The 20,074-nt window shown below is 37.5% G+C and overlaps 1 protein-coding gene across 6 annotated transcripts in view; it reads left to right on the top strand.

The window, feature by feature from the left end:
* The window catches only part of DROSHA (drosha ribonuclease III), a 125,881-nt gene that overhangs the window by 56,832 nt on the left and 48,975 nt on the right, over positions 1–20,074 (top strand). For 5 of the 6 annotated variants that reach the window (XM_077755843.1, XM_077755847.1, XM_077755846.1 and 2 more), the window contains 4 exons: positions 3,912–4,036; positions 5,666–5,765; positions 7,156–7,263; positions 19,877–19,984. In XM_077755843.1, coding sequence (XP_077611969.1) covers positions 3,912–4,036; positions 5,666–5,765; positions 7,156–7,263; positions 19,877–19,984 — 441 coding nt within the window. The remainder of the gene's footprint in view (positions 1–3,911; positions 4,037–5,665; positions 5,766–7,155; positions 7,264–19,876; positions 19,985–20,074) is intronic. The other variant, XM_077755845.1, reaches the window with a different exon arrangement.

The raw sequence follows: 20,074 nt of genomic DNA on the forward strand, positions 1-20,074 counted from the left end.
GTAGGGTGTGGCCAAAGTCTAGAACTTATTTCATCTCGCCCCTCTATAAATTTAGAGATGCTATAGATATTTTAAATCACTATTTCCTTGGTTGATGCCATAGCATGGTGTTTAAAATCACGAAAACATGAATAATTCACTAGCATTTTTAGTTGTGCAGTTCCTCTTTTAAAACTGTACCCTGCTGCTTAGATAGACAAAATCTTGGTAACAGTTCTTAGAGATAAATAACATGATGCTATTGCTGATGGGCATTTAAATAATTTTATATTTGTTTGCCTGTTTCTAGAAAATCTTCTCCAGTTTATTAATTTTGAGAGCAGAAGTCAACTTTTCCAGATACTAGTGAACTTTTGATTGTTAATTGACATTTAAATATTCTTTTAAAACTTAAGTGTAAAGTAATATGTATGAATTTACACAGGTCTATTTCCTTTGTCACTTACTTGGATATGTCAGGTGGCTGACTGGGGCTACAGTTGTGGGTGGGGTAACCAGCTTATTTCAGTTGCTGGATGTTTTCCCAGTTTTACCATTGAAATCCCTCTGCCCTGGACAGACCAGGCCACCAACCAAACTCTGAATGTGGGCATTGCTTTATGGCAGAATGAAGCTTATTGGCCTCCGTGTGGATTAGCTCTGTAGCATTTGACTCTAAAGCAGCTGAGTCAAAGAATTTAGTGTCTAATTAGGGACTGCTGTGAGAGTTGGATATAAGCAAGGAGGTTATATAATGGCTTTTACCATCTTTGAACGGACTTCTGCTTTTAGGATGAAAGAAAGGTATTTTACAAGCCATATTTTATTAACTGAAGAAGGAACCACCTGTTCCCTTCTTTCTGTATTAGATTAAAAAACAAATGAGGCTTCTTTTAAAATAAGAATATGTTCTCCATGGACATAATCAGAAGCCTAATCATTTGTTTTTCGTACCACCGTACCTTCTATTTTAAAGGTATAGAATTAAAGGAACACATAAGATGAAGAGTAAGATGAGGATGCTCACTTTTATTCAACATACAGTGGGGGTCCTAGCCAGGGCAGTGAGGTGGGAAAAAGAGATACAGGGCATCCAGACTGTAAGGGAGGAAGTAAAACTGTCACTATTTGTATATGATATGACTTTATATAGAAAGAACCTTTAAGGTTCCACCAAAAAACTGCTAGAACTAGTAAATGAACTCAGTGTAGTTGCAGGGTAAAAAAAATCAATGCATAAAAATCTGTTGCATTTTTGTATATTAATAGCAGACTCTCAGAAAGAGAAAGTAAGAAAACAGTCCCATTTAATTACATCAAAAGAATAAGATACCTAGGAGTAAATTTAAACTAGGAGGTAAAAGGCCTATATTTTGAATACCATAAAACGTTGATGAAAGAAATTGAAGACACAAATGAAAAGGTATTCTGTGCTCATGGACTGGAATTAATATTATTAAGATGTCCATATTACTCAAAGCAATCCAAGGATTCAGTGCAACCCCTATCAAAATTCTAATGGGATTTTTCACAGATATAGGGTAAATAATCCTAAAATTTGTATGGAATCACAAAAGATCTTGGCTAGCCAAAGCAGTCTTAAGACAGAACAGAGCTGGCAGCATTATGTTCCCAGATTTCAAACTGTATGACAGGCCTATAGTAATCAAACAGCATGGCACTAGCAAAAAGAAAAACTGACACATTGATCAGTGGAACAGAATAGAGAGCCTGGAAATAAACTCTGGCAGATATGGTAAATTAATTTATGACAAAGGCAAGAATATACAATGGGGAAAGGAAGTCTCTTCAATAATTGGTGTTGAGAAAACAGGACAGCCACATGTGAAAGAATGAAATTGGACTACTACATTTGTCATACACAAAAATTAACCCAAAACAAATTGAAGACTTGAATATAAGATCTGAAACCATAAAACTTAACAAGAGAAAACATAGATGGAAGCTCACTGGCATTGGTCTGGGCAGTGATTTTTTTTTGTACCAGATTACAAAGGCAAACAAAGGCAAAAGTAAACAAATGGAGCTACATCAGACTGAAAAAACCTTCTGGATTGTAAAGGAAATCATCAGCAAAATGGAAAGTCCACCTACTGAATGGGAGAAGATATTTGCAGATCAGATAACCAATAAGGGGTTAGTTAATATCCAAAATCTATAAAGAACTCACACAGTTCAATAACTAAAAAACCCAAATAATCTGATTAAAAATGGACAGAGGATCTGAATAGACATTTTTCCAAAGAAGATATAAATGGCCAACAGGCATATGAAAGATGCTCAACATCACTAATCAATCTTTAGGAAAATGCAAATCAAAGGCAAGTTATCGCCTTGTACTTTTCACAATGGCTATTATATCATATGTTTGCACGTATAGGAGGATTAGGAGGAACTTGACGGAGGAACAAGGGGGAGAAGGGCGGAAATGGTGGGGGAAAGGGAGAGAGGCAAACCATGAGAGACTCTTGAATGCTGACAAAAACTGAGGACTGATGGATGTGGGGGGGAGGGGGGGATGGGCATGGAGGAGGACACTTGTGGGCATGAGCACTGAGTGTTATGTGGAAACTAATTTGACAATAAACTATTTGTAAAAAAAAAAAAAAAAGGCTATTATCAAAACAACAAGAAATAACCAGTGTTGGTAAGGATGTGGGTAAAAAGAAACCCTTCTATACTGTTGGGAGTGTTAAATTGGTGCAGCCACTGTGGAGAACAGTATGGAGGTTCCTCAAAAAATTGAAAATATAACTACCATATGACCCATCAGTTCCACTTCTGGATATTTATTTGAAGAAAACAAAAACACGAATTCAAAAAGAGATGCGCCTCTATGTTCATAGCAATATTATTTACAGTAGTCAAGATATGGAAAAAATTGAAATGTTCATCAATGGATAAAGAACACACACACACACACACACAAAATGGAGTAGTGCTCAGCCATAAAAAAGAATGAAATCTTACCATTTGTGACAACATGGATGGACCGCAATAGTATTACCCTAAGTGAAATAATTCACAGAAAAAGACAAAACTGTATGATTTCACATATGTATGAAATCTAAAAGACAAAATGAATGGACAAAGCAAATCCAAACTTAGAAAAAGAGAACAGATTGGTGGTTGCCAGAAAGGAAGGGGAGTGGGCAAAATGAGTGAAGTGAATCAAGAGATCATACACTTTCAATTATAAAATACGAGTCATGGGGATGTAGTGTACAGCATAGTGACTATAAGTCAATAATACTGTGTTGCATATTTGAGAGTTGCCAAGAAAAGATCTTGAAGGTTCTTATCATAAGAAAAAATTTTGTAGCTTTGTATGGTGACATTTGTTCATTTCACAGTGTATACAAATACTGAATTATTATGTCCTACATCTGAAACCAGTATAATGTTTTTATATGAATTATACTCCAATTTAAACAAAAGAAAGGAAAAAAACAAGGTACATAGAGAACTCATGGAAAAAAGTATATAGAGGCATCTGTGCATCCTGAGTAGAAGTAAGCCATTCATTTGATATGTGAAATGAAACAGAATAAGCCAGCACATTTCTTCCTTGTAATGTGGAATATTTCCCCTGTGTCTTTGGAGAGGTTAAGGAAAAGTTATATCTGACTGGGTGTCCTTTTAAAAGTTTAATTTTTAAAGGTTTCTATGTGGACTGTAAAAAAGGACAGACTCATTGTTCATTATGCCAAGTGGCATAGACTCATTTACAGAGATGACATTATAGTTTTTATATAGAATAGCTGCTGTGATTAAAGTGTTTTAAATGACATTTTCCCTTGAGGGATGAGGCTTCCCCAGAAAAAAACCCGATTAATTTCTTCCTTACTTAGTTTAAAGTCAATACTGAAAGACTTCTTACGGGAATAAATGGCTTTGATTTTTCTCTCTAGAAACCTAGCTCTGTCCGCATTGATCAACTGGATCGTGAACAGTTCAACCCTGATGTTATTACTTTCCCGATTATCGTCCACTTTGGGATACGCCCTGCACAGTTGAGTTATGCAGGAGATCCACAGTAAGATATTTCTCAGTGTTTGTCATAGCCAATTTCACCTTCTACTAACAGCTGAATTAGCAGAGGAATACCCTTTAGTGGATGCTTTCTTTCTAAAAATTAAGACTTGAAATGAGCCATGTTTCCAAATTTAGGTTACTGAATGAAACATGTTTTGGTAGCACCTGAATTACTTTCTCTATTGATTTGACTGTAGTAATTATTATTCAGTGATTATCCTTGGCAGTTTTGGTCAACATGAGCCCCATATATTTTTAACCCTTAAGGAATTTTTCCTTTTTCATTATTATAATATTTATTGTTTTTATTATTTACTTTTTCAGTGCACTCTAGAGGAAAGTAACACCATGTTGGTTCCTAGCACTGCTGGATCTATGCAGAGTTCTATTTTGGGAGGCATTTTAATAAGAGCTCAGGATCCCATGCAAAGTCAAAGGTTGTGTTCTTAGGAGAAGGCATGACTTCTGGCTCTAGAATCCATGTTACTTTCCACATTTGAGTTTTTCCAACTGGCTTGTTAGTGTTTTTCTGGGAAAAGCTGAGGATGTGTGGGAATGGAAGTAGTACCATTATATTCTTCAGAAGTGTTTGGATTTCCTACCTCGTTAAACCAACCAACAAACAAACAGTTTCCTGACTTAATTTTTTTTTTTAAGGATTCATAATGGGAGAAAAGGGCATGGGAGATTTTCAATTCATAAATACAATTCTGGCTGATACATTAGAAGAGGCTAAAGGGTTTTGTTCTTTTTTTCCCCCCTTTGGATAAAAGTATGAAGCAGTGAACCAGGCACTGTGTAAGTACTTCTTTCTTTCCTCCATTCTCTAAAAAAGTTGTTACCAAAAAGGAGAGACCCAGCTAAGGCCAAGAAAGGAGCAGTTTGAATATGACAGAAAATTCTTTGAAAGTCCCTTCTTGTCAAAAATGTTAGTAGAATGTGATAGGCTGCCATGGACTCTCGATGGCAGGACTGTGTGCTGCTAAGGACCGCATTTCTCTTCATTCCCAGGATGCTTAAACAGGATCCTTTACACTGAGCCAGCTTATCCCATATTTGGCTGCAACAAATAAGCTTATTTTTGTCATGGTAAATACAAATTGGTGCACACCCTTTGTCTTTTTCCCTCTCCAGTGGAGAAATGGAGACAGCGGTATAGCTTGGGTATTGGCACAGATAGGATTCTCTTTTCTAATATTCTCCAACTTTTACTTTCAGTGTAGGCAGTTCAGAGAGCGACAGTATCCTTGTTAAGTAAGGAGTCTTTCTTTCAACAACCTCAGAAAGTACATATTAAATAAAGTAGATAATGATGAGAAACGATACATGTTTCTGTTGGTTTTTATGTTTCTTTGGAATTCTTTCCAGAGAGATTCATGCATATAGTGACACCTCATTTTCAACACAAACTTTTAATAATGAACTTAATTAATAGGTTCCAGATGACTCTTGGTCATCCTGCCCCAGCGCCCCCACATAATATCATTTCTTAGAATGGAGGTTTGTTACCATTAAGGATCTCCAAAAGAATGTAATTTATGATTCAGCAGGCCTATTAGAACAACTGGTTTTATTGCACTTCAGATTCTCCTTCTCCTTGTCTGAGATGTCTGTCTGTCCTTTTCCTTAGGTACCAGAAACTGTGGAAAAGTTATGTGAAACTTCGCCACCTTCTAGCAAATAGTCCCAAAGTTAAACAAACTGACAAACAGAAGCTGGCACAAAGGGAGGTTGGTATCAAATCTTGTTCTCTGAAATTTACTTCAAGATTATTGCATTACACCATACTTCTAGAATAAGATGGAAAAACACTTAAAAAAATCATACTTTTCTTTCCTCACGATAGTATACAGATTGATTTTTTTTCCATCTTTTAGTATCTAAGCGAGCATTTCCCCCTCTATAAAACGCCAGTTTCTTAATGGATTCCTACCATTGGGAATAAATATATCTTTTAGAAATTTTCCAAATTTTGAAACTTGCTAGATTAGTTTTTTTATCATTAATTAGATTGCATATAATACAACTTGGGTCTTACTCAAGTTTCTTCATCTTAAGGTTGGAAAAGATTATCTTCCATATGTCTGTCAGTTTAGTAGGGTGAACGTCTAAGGTTTTAGAGCCCAAATTTCATATTTTTTACTAATGGGTAGTATTATCCTTGCATTCCAGGATTATGTCTTAATTCATGATTTTAAGAATAAATGGATTCAATGCCAATATAGATTTTGTCTCATGGAAGTTTTATTCTGCATTGGTAGTGTAAGGGAACAAGGCTTTGAAGCTGGGAAAAGTGTTTGAATTCTGGTCTTGTCACTTCCTATGACTTGAGCCAGACAGCTTCATTAAAAAGGAGGGAACCCAGGCTAAGAGAGGCTGTTTGAAAGTTCTCTCTGTTTGTGCATCCAGGGAAATAGGTGGTTGTGTGGACTTCTGAAATACTCCATTTAACTCTCCTCCAATGGTATTTGGCCTGTGAATAGGCACTTAATGGTGGAGGTGTTGCAGTAGTTGTTGTTATGAGTTCCTGTGAGATTTTTGTTGATTAAGCGTACAAATTATTTGAAGGGAGGTAAAACAGAAAAGTTTGCAAAGTTTTGATTATGTCTTACAAAAGTTTTGAGTCATTGTCTTTTTTAAATAAAATGTACCCCTGCTGCAAGAGTTTTCGTAAGAGTTTTGCAAATTAGAAGGCAACTTTTAGAATTAGATGGGTTGCAGATTAATTTACTGATTACCTTTCCTAGATGTAAATGCCTAATATAAAACTTGATATAAATATAATTTTTACATGCTGATTTTAAGTCCCAAACATCACATTTTGTTTCTTTTATCAGCAAAAGGTCATTTTTTTTATATGAACTCACCAGAATAGTTGATTAGTTGATTTGGTTTAAATTTTTTCTTATCTAGTTACCAGGAAAGGCTGACTTACACCCAAGGCTTTGAGTATCCTGACCTTCATTTCAAATAAAGTATTGTAGTTTGGCATAAAGAGGTTTGAATACCTGAATATAAGGGTGATATTCAGTGAATCCAGCTTATATTCTAATGCTTGGTGTTTGGCTTAATATTGCTTTACAACTGTCAGGTTACTCATTGTAATGAGTTCTTTTCTAGGAAGCGCTCCAAAAAATACGGCAGAAGAATACAATGAGGCGAGAAGTAACAGTGGAGCTAAGTAGTCAAGGATTTTGGAAAACTGGCATCCGTTCTGATGTCTGTCAGGTGATGACACTTCCGAGAACAGAATTATACCTATGTGTCTCTTTCTTTAAAAGGCGTTTGCCCCTGAAGTTTTTCTAATTCCCATAAGTTTCTGTAGAACACACTATCTTATAGCTAAATGGAACACCAACCATCAATTGTTTTCTGTTGTTTGGATTTTGTTTTTGTGTCCATTTTCATGTTGTCTTGTTCAGTTTTGTGTGTGTGTGTGTGCACGCGTGTGTGCATGTGTGCATGTACACAGTGGCGGGCAGTTACTTAGTAATGCTAAATTCTGCCTCTGCACGTTGAGTGAAGGCAAGTCTGTTCTTCAGATGCCCCCGCCTATTGGCAGCATGTGTGTCGGTGCTTGTCAGAAGAGCTCCTCCAGCAGAAGGTGGTGTATACAAACTTTCCAGACTGATGACTCAAACTTCTACTGCAGAGAGTTGAAGGCATTAATGAACAGAATCAGTGTAAATTTCATATTTGAGCCAAATGGTAATAGTATTTGATGGGTGAACTAATAGAAGAACATTTCAGCTATATTTGACTGTCTCACTAATAACTATTTTTGTTTTTCCTATCACTGGAGTTTATACCAGATTAGAGATTCCTAAAACTGAGCATATTCCTTGGCTCTTCACTCGGTTCTTTTGTTATGATTGGTACTGGTTCTGCTCTGTGGGAATTACAGTAACGGAAATGAGTACACGGGCAGGACTCAAGTAACGTAGTTTGGTGTTCAGGCTTTTGGAAGAATACTTACAGGCTTCCACTTACTCTGTTTGGGGGGTAGCATGTATTGTAATCAGTTCAAGCAGTCTTAGGAGTTTATTTCATCATAATGGGGTTTATATTTTCTTTAAGTTACTGTTGGCATTTAATTATTACGTTGAACAGTGGGGTTTAATCTTATAATTAAATGTATTGCTGTGTAATTCATTTACATGTGATGTATGGAGCTACATATTTTTGTGTTAAGATTAATTACTACTGATGCAGTGTTACTAAATAGTTTGAGAATAGTTATCTACAGTGGCAGCCACCTATATCTACCAAGTCTTAAGTTACTTTGTTAACTGACTTTTTTTTTTTTTTTTACCGTAAGTACTTTCAGGAGTGAGTATCTCGGTTGATTCTTTCTCATGGCCACTTGAAACCATGTTACCCAGGTTTTCAGTTTCTCCAAAACCAACATAATGCCATCCTAAGGTAGACATTATAAGAACAGTAAGCAGAATGTTCAACAATCTGTTCAAAATCTGGTGCTTTCAGTGATAAGCCAGAGTTGATAGAGACATCATACAATTATGGAACATTATGAACTGGAAGAGACCTTAGATCTTTCAGTTTAATGGTTTTTAAACTTTGTGTGTGTGTGTGTGTGTGTGTGTGTGTGTGTGTGTGTGTTTAGACAAAACCCTGTAGAGCCCTAATTTGTAAAAAGGTAAAAAAAAATAACTAAGGAGTGGTAAGTATGAAGGGAGTATCGTGTTGTATTTGATTTCCACCCTATGTAGCAGGTCGTAAGACAGTTTGTTCCACCGAACACAGTTTTGTTTGAAGTATTGAGTGAGCCCTTGGGACACCTGGGTGACTAAGCTGGTTAAGCATCTCACTCTTGATCTGATCTTGATTGGCTCAGGTCATGATCTCACTGGTCGTGAGATTGAACCCTGCCTCAGCTCCGTGCTGGGCTGTTGGCTCCTCATTGGGTGTGGAACCTGCTTAAGATTCTCTCTTCATCTCCCTCTGCCTCTCTCCCCATCCTCAAAAAAATAAATTAAAAAAAAAAAAAAAGCAGTGAGCCCTTTCCCCCCTTTCTTTTGGTGAAATGGATGCATATGGGTGCTGAATCTTTTCCACTGCAGTTCTGTATTCTTCAGCTGTGTTGCAGATATCTTATTCTGGCTTCTCAGCTAGATTAGGAGTAGCTGGAGGACTAGGTTATCATCTCTTTATGTATTATATTTAACCTTCTGTTTGGAGATTGGCAGGCAAAAGCACTCAGTCAGTTCCTTTGACTAACTGGTCAGAGAAATGGATCCTGATTAAAACTCCTGCCAAGGTGAATACTCCTTGGTCTAATAATAGTCCTTTCCTCTGAAGGACTCACACTCTTCCAAAGACAACTGCCATCTGTTTAGAAGCCATGCTTCCAGTCTCTGTTCCTATTTTATACAAGTAATGTTGGCTTTATTTAATTTCTTATCCTAGAATAAATGTTTCTTTTTGTGTATGTTCCTCAAATAAGATGGCAGGTGGCATGTAATAATGCAGTTTAAAACATTCAAACTCAAGGCATTTAGTATGTTTGGGGATGAAGAATAAGAATCTGAGAAAGAGCAGTTAAATGAACTTGTACACTGAATACTTTGAATAATCCTGAAGCCTGCGAATAGGTAGACTCATAACTAATTTTTTTAAGTTTATTTATTTATTTTAAGAAAGATAGAGAGCATAAGCAGGAGAGGGGCAGAGAAATGGGACAGAGAGAAAATCCCAAGCAGGCCCTACACTGTCAGTGTAGAGTCTGACACAGGGCTCGAACCCATGAACCACAAGATCATGACCTGAGCTGAAACCAAGTCCGACTCTTAACTGACTGAGCTACCCAGGTGCTTCTCATACTTAATTTTAAGGGGGGAAACAAAACCACTTCTCTAAAATTCTCAGGGATGGGTACAGGGAGGGATTCTCTGATCGGTAATACATTGATGTAAAACGCACTGTTCATAAGTAATAATTGCTACTAGGTTGCTGGCAAAAGCCTTTTGATGTTATCTTGCTGCCTCTGAGATAAAACTGTTGTGACGGATTTGAGGCGGAGAAACTTAAGTACCAGCCCCTCATTCTAGAAGTATAATTTCCTACCAGAGAAGTTATAGGGTTGTTAAGGGGTTAGAAAAGTCTACCTGATGTTCCAACCAATGTGAGGAGGAATGGGAGCTAGGGGTGGGCCTGTAGCCTGTAATTACACGTGCACTAAATGCAGACTTGAAACTGTGTTTAGAGACAAACTATTGAAAGATTTATTCTGTGTTGCTGTTTACTAGAGTGAATTCTAGGTAATATGGAAAAAAAAAAAAGCAAGAATTAAAACCTGAAACTGAGGCTGAAAAGTTCAGCAGTAGGACTCAGAAAAAGAAGAAAGGCAACATGTTGCTACAGGATCTGTATTTTAAGAGTGAGGTTCTGCCCACTGGGGTAGAATTGGTATCTTATAGAAATAGGTGCCTATACCCTCTGCTGTGGTAAGGAGGTGGTCCATGGGAATCAATAAACAGAACTGTAAGAATGGAGAATGGAAAAATGTGACCAACAGAGACATCAAAAAAGGAACCAAGGAATCTGCCACCAGTGTGGTTATATAACCCGTATAAGGCTTATGCCAAAGTGCGGAGACTAACTCATTGAGAAAAATAAGGAGGCACAGGTACATGGAGAATTGCTCTTAGTGCTAGGGAGACAGGCTAAGTTGTGGTGGTTGGTATTTGTACTGAGTAGACACGGGGCTATATTTGGACGCATTAGTAGATGTGCTGTCTTCCCATGGTGACTCTGGAATAAATGGTAGGCTGCCATGCTGGATCGCAATAACCAATACTCTCACTCCAGGATTTATCAAGGGCAATGAACAGCGTGAGGAAATATCTCTAGGGATTAAGAGGTTTTGGACAACACATTGAAGAAATCATTTTCTAAGTTAGAGCTTGGGGGAGACAGTGGAGATTTATACTTTTTAGAGACATATGGCTTCACAGTTACTGTTAACAAATTTTTGAACAATGAGAGATACTTTTTTTTTTTTTTAAACTGGAGACATTGTGCTTCTTGTCATGGAAGAAAAGGAGATTTTGCTTGATGGCTGACTGGCCTGATAGAATACTGTTAAAATTACATTTTTATTATACAAATTTCAAACATATCCAAGGTCAGGGAGAAAAGTGTAATGAACTCTATGTAGTCCTTACACAGCCTCAGCCGTTATCAGCAGCATTTCTGTAATATCACATACCAGCCAGTGTTCATATTTCTATGCCTCTTAGTTAGATCTGTGTCAGTCTGCTTGAATTGGGATTCAAACAAGATTCATACATTGTGATGAGGTGATGTTTTAAGTTTCTTTACCCTAGGTTCTCATTCCATTTTCCCTTTGTTTTCCTTGCAAATTTTTGTTTTTGAGGAAACTCAAATTTCATGTTCCGTAGTGGTGGTGTTCCTATGGTCTGATCTGATTTGAATTTTGCTGATTGTAACTTTATGGTATCATTTAACATGTGCTTCTCTCCCTTATATTTCCTATACATTGTTATAAACTGCTGTCTAATACAGTACCACTGGCTATACATGGCTATTTAAACTTAAATTAATTAGAATTAAATGAAACTAGGGGCGCATGTGTGGCTCAGTCGGCGAAGCGTCCAGTTTTGGCTCAGGTCATGATCTCATGGTTTGTGAGTTCGAGCCCCACGTTGGGCTCTGTGCTGACAGCTCAGAGCCTGGAGCCTGCTTTGGATTCTATGCCTCATTCTCTCTCTGCCCTTCCCCAACTTATGTTATGTCTCTCTCTGTCTCTCAAAAATAAATAAATGTAAAAAAATTTTTTTAGAATTAAATGAAATTAAAAATTCAGTTCTTAGTCGTCCTTGCCACATTTCAAGCACTTATTAGACACATCTTGCTGTTGCCTATTATAACAGCAGAGATGCAAAATATTTCCATCATCATAGGACATTCTATTTGAATGGCACTGATCAGTTGTAAGTTTATATTTTGCATAACTTATTTATAAGTGGTAGTGTGGTATATTTCTCTCTGTCTCTTTTTATTATAAGTGGATTATCCAAGGGTGCCTGGGTGGCTCAGTCAGTTAAGCATCTGTCTGACTTTGACTCAGATCATGATTTCATGGTTCTTGAGTTTAGGCCCCTCATTGAGCTTTGTGCTGACAGCTTGAGCCTGGAGGCTGCTTTGGATTCTGTGTCTTCCTTTCTCTCTGCCCTTCCCCTCCTCTCTCAAAAATAAATAAATACTAAAAAAAATTTTTTTAAATGGATTATCCAAACATTTAATAATTCTTTAGAGGGTAAATTCTCTTCGTAGAAATCTGACTTAATCAGGCCATTTTTAAATTGGAATGTATTTCTCCTCAATCGTATACCTTGTTTTAAAAATTGAAGTAATAGTGCATATAAAATTAAATTGCTTTCAGGTATATGACATAGTGATTCAGCAACTATATACATGATAAAATATCACAATAAGTGTATTATAGTACTATTGACAATATTCCCTATGCTATGCTTTTTATCTCCATGACTTATATTTTATAACTGGAAGTTTAGAATTCCTTTTTTTTTTTCAATGTTTTATTTATTTCTGAGAGAGAGACAGTGTGAGCAGGGGAGGGTCAGAGAGAGAGGGAGATACAGAATCTGAAGGAGGCTCCAGGCTCTGAGGTGTCAGCACAGAGCCCGACGTGGGGCCCAAACCCACAAACCTTGAGATCATGACCTGAGCCGAAGTCAGACGCTTAACCGACTGAGCCACCCAGGCGCCCCAGGAAGTTTATAACTCTTTATCCTCTTCACTCATTTCGTCCATTTCCCCAGCCCCCTCCTGTTGGCAACCTCCAGTTTGTTTTCTATATTTATGAGTCTTTCTCTCTCTTGTTATTATTTCTTTGTTCATTTGTTTTGTTTTTTAGAATCCACATATAAGTAAATCATAGAATTTTTTTGTCTTTCTCTGTCTGGCTTGTTCCACTTAGCATAATACCTTCTGGGTCTATCCATGGTCTGTCTTTTGTGTGTAGCTTTTTTAGTCACTGATGAATTATGACCTAAACCCAATAATTTACTAAGAGCTGCCAAAGTGATATTTTAATTCTATCATTGTGCATTTATTAGAATACTTTTTTTTTTAATTTTTTTTTAATGTTTTATTTCTAGGAGAGAGAGAGAGAGAGACAGCATGAGCAGGGGAGGGTCAGAGAGAGAGAGAGTCACAGACTCTGAAACAGGCTCCAGGCTCTGAGCTGGCAGTCAGCACAGAGCCCGACGCGGGGCTCGAACCCACGAACCGTGAGATCATGACCTGAGCGAAAGTCGGACGCTTAACCGACTAAGCCACCCGGGCGCCCCTAGAATACTTTAAAAAAGAATCTTTCCCTCATCAACTATTTAACTACTCATACCAAAAAGATTACTCATTTTTCTTTAATACACTAATAATAGTCCCAGAATAACAATATTAATGACACCGATTATGGGAAGTAGTTGGTTGTTTGTTTGGGAGTATTCCTTTTTGTCTGTGATTATCTACAGATATGACAGAAGGCATACACATACATTACTGTGTTTTCTGGTCACTTGTGCTTATACCACAAACTGGGTACATAGATTCATTTATTTCATTTGACTTTTGATTTAAAGTGTTTCTTTTAGGGGCACCTGGGTGGCTCAGTCGGTTTAGCGTCCGACTTCGGCTCAGGTCATGATCTCGCGGTTCGTGGGTTCGAGCCCTGTGTCGGGCTCTGTGCTGACAGCTAGCTCAGAGCATGGAGCCTGCTTCAGATTCTGTGTCTCCCTCTCTCTCTGACCCTCCGCTGCTCATGCTGTCTGTCTCTCTCTCTTTCAGAAATAAATAAAACATTAAAATTTTTTTAAAAAAATAGTGTTTCTTTTAAAAAGTAAATATTGTTTTATAAATCTGTAAAATATTTTCCATGATTCCAAACTCAGGTTTACAAAGCCAGAGTCTGTTTTTAAAACTCTCCCTTGTATCTCTTTCCTCTACCCTGTTCTTGCCACTCTGCACCCCTAAGGGTAGCCATCTTTTAGAAATGGTTTAATTTTTACCTTTAATATAAGAAAACACACACACATGCACACCAGCATGCATGCATACATTCTTTGTATGTTTGGACTCCTCTCTGTCAAACTGTGTTTTTGTTATGTGGTTACTATGAGCTCCGTTTTCTTTGTTTTTGTTTTTGTTTTTGTTATACAGCTCTTTGTATTCGGGAAGGTTTATAATTCTGTACGAATGGTTATGGTTATCTTTATATTATTACCTTTGTACTCTATGAAACTTCTCCCTTCTCTCCTATGTGTGTCCCATTCCCCATTACTGAAAATTAATGACTATTATTTCTTGTGCCATCCAGCATCTAATTTGAAGTGATTATCCTTTTTTTAAAAAATGTTCATTTATTTTTGAGAGAGAGAGAGACAGTGTGAGCAGGGGAGAGGCAGAGAGAGAGAGGGAGACAGAATCCGAAGCAGGTTCCAGGCTCAGAGCTGTCAGCACAGAACCCAGCGTGGGGCTCAAACCCACAAACAGAGAACATGACCTGAGCCGAAGTCGAACGCTAACTGACTGAGCCTCCCCCAGGCGCCCTTGAGGTGATTACCCTTTTGCTGCAAGTGAATATTTAGGAGACTCACCACAGCCTCACCCCTACTCTTCATGGACTTCATGTTCTCCCCTCATTTTCTGATAGTTATACTAATCTGTTACAGTATCAAGCATTTCCTATAATATTAACTCACTTATTAATTAGCTATAAGTAAAAATATATGTGAAGGTAATTGCTCGTTTGTATGGCAGTGTCTGTCCCCCTTGTTTTGATTGAGCTCTTTTCTGGCAGGGCCCTTAGGAAGGGCTTATTGAAACATGATCCTTGAGGTCCTGCAGGTTCCTAACTCTTTGTCTTTTATATAAAGGCCATTTAAACTAGATTTAAAGTTTGTGGGTTATGATTTTCTTTTTGTAACATCATTGTTTTCTGGCATAAAGCTCCATTGTCAAAAGTGTGATAATATGAGTTTTATAAGTGACTTGGTTCTTTTGTCTCAGTGCCTAAAGGATTTTTTTCCTTTAAAAACTAATAATAGCCATACTAGAATATGTCTCAGCTATTTTTGGTCAATTTTTTCAGATATGCTCTGTACCCTTTCTTAAATACTTTCAAGTTGTCTTCTATCTCAAATGTTTTCTTCAGTTACACGTTCCATTATTCTGCCCTGTTGTATTCTTTAAGGATTCGTGTTACATGCATTTTATACTTTATCTTCTGTATCTATCATTTTCTTTTGAATCCTTCATTGCTTTTTGATTTTTTATTTCTCTAAGACTTTACCTTTTTCCCTCTTTTATTCTCAAAGAGACTGTTCATTGGTTAATTTGCTGTTCATTCTGTTTGGTCTGTATTCTTAAAATGGTTATTTCCTTTTATATCTTTTCTCTGAGTTTTGTCACTTCTTTTCAAATCTTCCTTTCCTCCAATTATTTCATTTCTGAATTAATATAATACTTATTTGTAGTTTTTTTTATAGCTTCTATTATCTTCTTAATTTTGTTTATCTTATTTTGAAATGTTAGGTTACAGCTTTCATCTGTTTTGTTGGCATGTTTTCCTGGCCTTATGTTTTAATAATCAGAGGAATCTTTCTCTATTCTATTTTCTGATAAAATCCTTGGGTGGGATATGATCATGATTTCGTATTGCTCTTCAAGTTAAATAATGTTAGATAAGTAAATGAAATATTTTCTTGTGCTTTTAGGAAGGAGGTAGAAGTCAGATTACCTTTTCACAGTTCTAGAGCCTCTCCTGCTGCTTTTGCAAAGAGACCTGCCATTTCTGCTTTCCTCCCCTACTTTTATCTGGACTTTCCTTTTCTTTTGCCCTTTATTCTTCCTCTCTTGCTTAAATGTGGCTTTTACTGTCAGTGCTTTCTTCACCATGGGGCTCTACGTGGAAGGGAACTTCAGTTTCTAAGTTTGAGTATTTATAGGGCCTTGGCTGCTCTGGCACCGTTGCACTGTCCTCTTGAACTCATCCAGTAGATTGGAATCTGCAGAGCCATCCAGTTTTGGTCACATTTTTATTTATTTATTTATTTTTAAAATGTTTATTTATTTCTGAGAGAGACGGAGACAGAGTGCAAGTGAGGGACAGAGAGAGACAGAGACAGAGACAGAATCCCAAGCAGGCTCTGGGCTCTGAGCAGTCAGCACAGAGTTTGATGTGGGGCTCGAACACACGGACTGCAAGATCATGACCTGAGCTGAAGTTGGATGCCTAACCGACTGAGCCACCCGGCACCCCTGGTCACAGCTTTGATGAACACATGTTAATTTGGGGGTTCTTCTACTCTGTCAGAAGCCCTGCTACTCTCCCTGTCTTTTTCTCTCTCATAGATGCTGAGACCTAGGTCTTTGCTCTCACCCTGTCTTATTTAGGTATTCATGGGGGTACCTTGTTGTCTAGTTTTTATCATCCATATTGTTTCTGTGTCTGTTTTACTATTCTAATTGCTCAGTTTTTATGAGAGAATTTGAAGATATTTAAAAACTACACCTGTCCTTTACTTATAGTCTTTATATGTGATTTTTTATTTTTNTTGCAAAGATAGATAATTTATTTTTTTAATTAAGTTTATTTTGAAAGAGAAACAGAGTGCATGAGCGGGAGGAGGGGCAGAGAGAGAGGAATCCCAAGCAGGCTCCACACTGACAGTGCAGAGCCTGACATGGGAGTCGAATTCACGAACCACGAATTCATAACCTAAGCTGAAGCCACGAGGTGGATGCTTAACCAACGAGCCACCTAGGTGCCCCACAAAGATTGATAATTTTAAAAAGGATGCCTGGGTGGGTCAGTCAGTTGAGCATCTGACTCTTCCCTTTGGCCTGGGCCATGATCCCAGGGTTGTGTGATTGAGCCCCACGTCAGGCTCTGTGTTGAGTGTGAAGCCTGCTTAAGATTCTTTTTCTTTCTCCTTCTGCCCCTTTTTCCTGCTCATGCTCACTCACTCTTTCTATAATTAATAAAAAAAAAAAACCCACAACTGAGCTAGATATTTTAATAGTCTTATAGATAACATTGAGACTTTGTTGTTTGGGTTACAAGATGGACATGGGGTATATATACCTTTTAGTGGTATTCACAAGAAACACTCTTATCTGGAAAGATAAACTAGTACCATTTGGAGCAAGTTTAGAGGAAGTCGTGAAAGGAGTCCAAGCTTTTTCACATGAGTAAAGATTAAAGGAAATAAGACTTAGGTTAATGAAGAAAAGATGTGGAGACATTATCATTAAATGAATTTTTTTTCTTCTCCATGGGGTACAGCTAGGTTTCAAGGGATAAACTTCCAAAAGAGATAGATTTGGACTAAATGTTAATAATACTTTTGTAATCACCAGAGTACTCTAAAGAGGATGTTCTTTCCTTTTTTAAAAAATTTTTATTAGGGTGCCTGGGTGGCCCAGTCGATTGAGCCACTGACTCTTGATATCAGCTCAGGTCATGATCTCATGGTTGTGAGATCGAGCCCCACATTGGGCTCTATGCTGACAGCATGGAGCCTGCTTGGGATTCTCTCCCTCTTTCTCTGCCCCTCCCCTGCTCTTCCATTGCTCTCTCTCTAAATAAATAAATCAATATTTTTAAAAAAATATTTTTTTTAAAAGTTTATTTTGAGACAGAGAGAGCACAAGCAGGGGAGGGCCATAGAGAGAAGGAGAGAGAGAAATTCAAGCAGGCTCTGTGCCACCAACACAGAGCCCAATGCAGGACTTGAACTCATGAACTGTGAGATCATGACCTGAGCCAAGATGGAGAGTTGGATGCTCAACTGACTGAGCCACCCAGGTTCAGCCCGACCCCCCACCATTTTTTTTAATTAAGTATAGTTGACATATAATGTTATATTAGTTTTAGCTGCACAACATGGTGATTCAACAATTCTATATATTACATAGTGGTCACTGTGATAAGTGAGTCATGATCTGTCATCACATGTTATTACATTATTGACTGTATTCTCAATGCTGTACTTTTCATCTCTGTGACTTACGTATTTTATAACTGAAAGTTTATACCTTTTAATCTTTCACCCATTTGTCCATCCTCCATCCCACTTCCCTCTGGCAACCACCAGGGTGTCCTCTGTATTAATTTCATTTGTTCATTTGCTTTCTGTTTTGTTTTTTTTAGATTCCACGTGAAAGTGAGATCATATGGTAGTTGTCTTTCTCTGATTGATTTATTTCACTTAGCATAATACCCTGAAGAGGGTGTCATTTTTGTGACAGGTGACTATCTATCACTGGAGGTGTTAAAAAAATAAACAGTTCACCAGTTTGAGTTCATACTTAAAGAAGATAGTTGCACTGTGTAGTCTTCATGACCCTTCTACCTTGATTTTTTTAGCATCAGCTTCCTTGAGCTTTTCTTCAGTTTAAATGCCTGTAAAGTGATACCATACGTTGGCCACAACTTTGTTTCCCTATTACTGTGTTCTCTAATGTAGCACTTACCAAAACAAAGTGGACGAAATGCTAGTACTTCTGATCATAATGGCTTATCTCTGGGAAGCCCTCGAGGGCAGAGAGTGTCTATCTTTTTTCTCTTCTACAATCCTAGTAAGCCTTGCACGTGGAGGTGTTCAATATGTATTTATTGAATTGAACTGGAAAAAAGGACTTCCTGTTAATTGGAGTTCCTAATTAGGAGCACTGATCTTTCCTTATAAGTTAATAATACAGGAGACTGATTTCTGCATTTTCAAGCAAAGCCATTTTCATATATTTTTAAACAATGCCATCTGAAAATACTTCAAAGACTAAAATGATATAAAGCATATGTCAGTCATTTTGAGGGCAGTGCCCATCCTCTAGGTTCTGATGAATAAGAATGACTCCTTTCTCTTGAGTTCTAGGGAAATGTTATTAAGAAAAAGAAAAAGCTGTGCCTTTTATGAAATTATCTCCCAATAAGAAATCTTTAGCCAAATGAAAAGTGATTGAAACCAAAGTAAAAGTTCCATGTTTTCAGGTGACGTAACTGTATTGGTGTGTTTATAAAAGTTTTCCTTAGATCATTAGATCATTAAGTATTAAATCTAGAATGGCCTTTTGAGATCATCTGCCTGAGAAGTTCTTACCTGGAGGATAGTGATGGGCTTTTAGGGGTCTGTGAACCCATTAAAATTGCATGCATTTTTTACCTATTTATGCACATAGGCATTTTCTGGGGAAAGAATCATTTTCCTTAGATTCTCAAAAAAGTCTTGACCCTGACAAAGTTTCAGAATTTGTAAGTCCTAATCGATTCTCTTGGAATTAAAGATAGACAAGAAGGCCCAGAAATTTTGATGACTTCCTTGAGGTTACTCTGCTGTGTCCTGATGCGTCAGGGGTACTCCTACATGAGTGAGGGCTGTGCTGAGCAATTTTTTGTATCTGTTCATTTCATCCTTTTAACCATGCTCTCCCCCCCCCCACCTTGAAAAGTAGCTATACTGATTATGCCCATTCTGTAGGTGAGGAAGCTGAGAGAGGGAACGTAAATAACTCCCCTGCCAAGTCCCACAATGAATGAGTGACAGCAGGAATCAGACCCAGGCACTGTGGTTCCCAAGACTATAATACCCTTTGTAACTATAGTCCACCACCCCTCATCTGGGATTCGCAAGGATGCCATGTAGCCGGTAAACTGTTTGAAGACTTTGCAAAGATGCAATCTGGGATGGAAAATGGTTCTTAATTGTTGTAAATTAAATGAAGCATTTTTATAAATTTTTATAAAGTTAAACATATTGAAATTTTCTTTTCCTAGCATGCAATGATGTTGCCTGTTTTGACCCATCATATCCGCTACCACCAATGTCTAATGCATCTCGACAAATTGATAGGATATACTTTCCAAGATCGTTGTCTGTTACAGGTAAGAATTACTTTCCTGTACACTCACATAATAACAAAATAGGGGTAATTCATCTTGCAGGTTACAAATGGAACATTGAGATCCTCTGTT

Source organism: Crocuta crocuta, unplaced genomic scaffold (assembly GCF_008692635.1).
Source record: "Crocuta crocuta isolate KB4526 unplaced genomic scaffold, BGI_CrCroc_1.0 scaffold222, whole genome shotgun sequence".
Classification (NCBI taxonomy): Eukaryota; Metazoa; Chordata; class Mammalia; order Carnivora; family Hyaenidae; genus Crocuta; species Crocuta crocuta.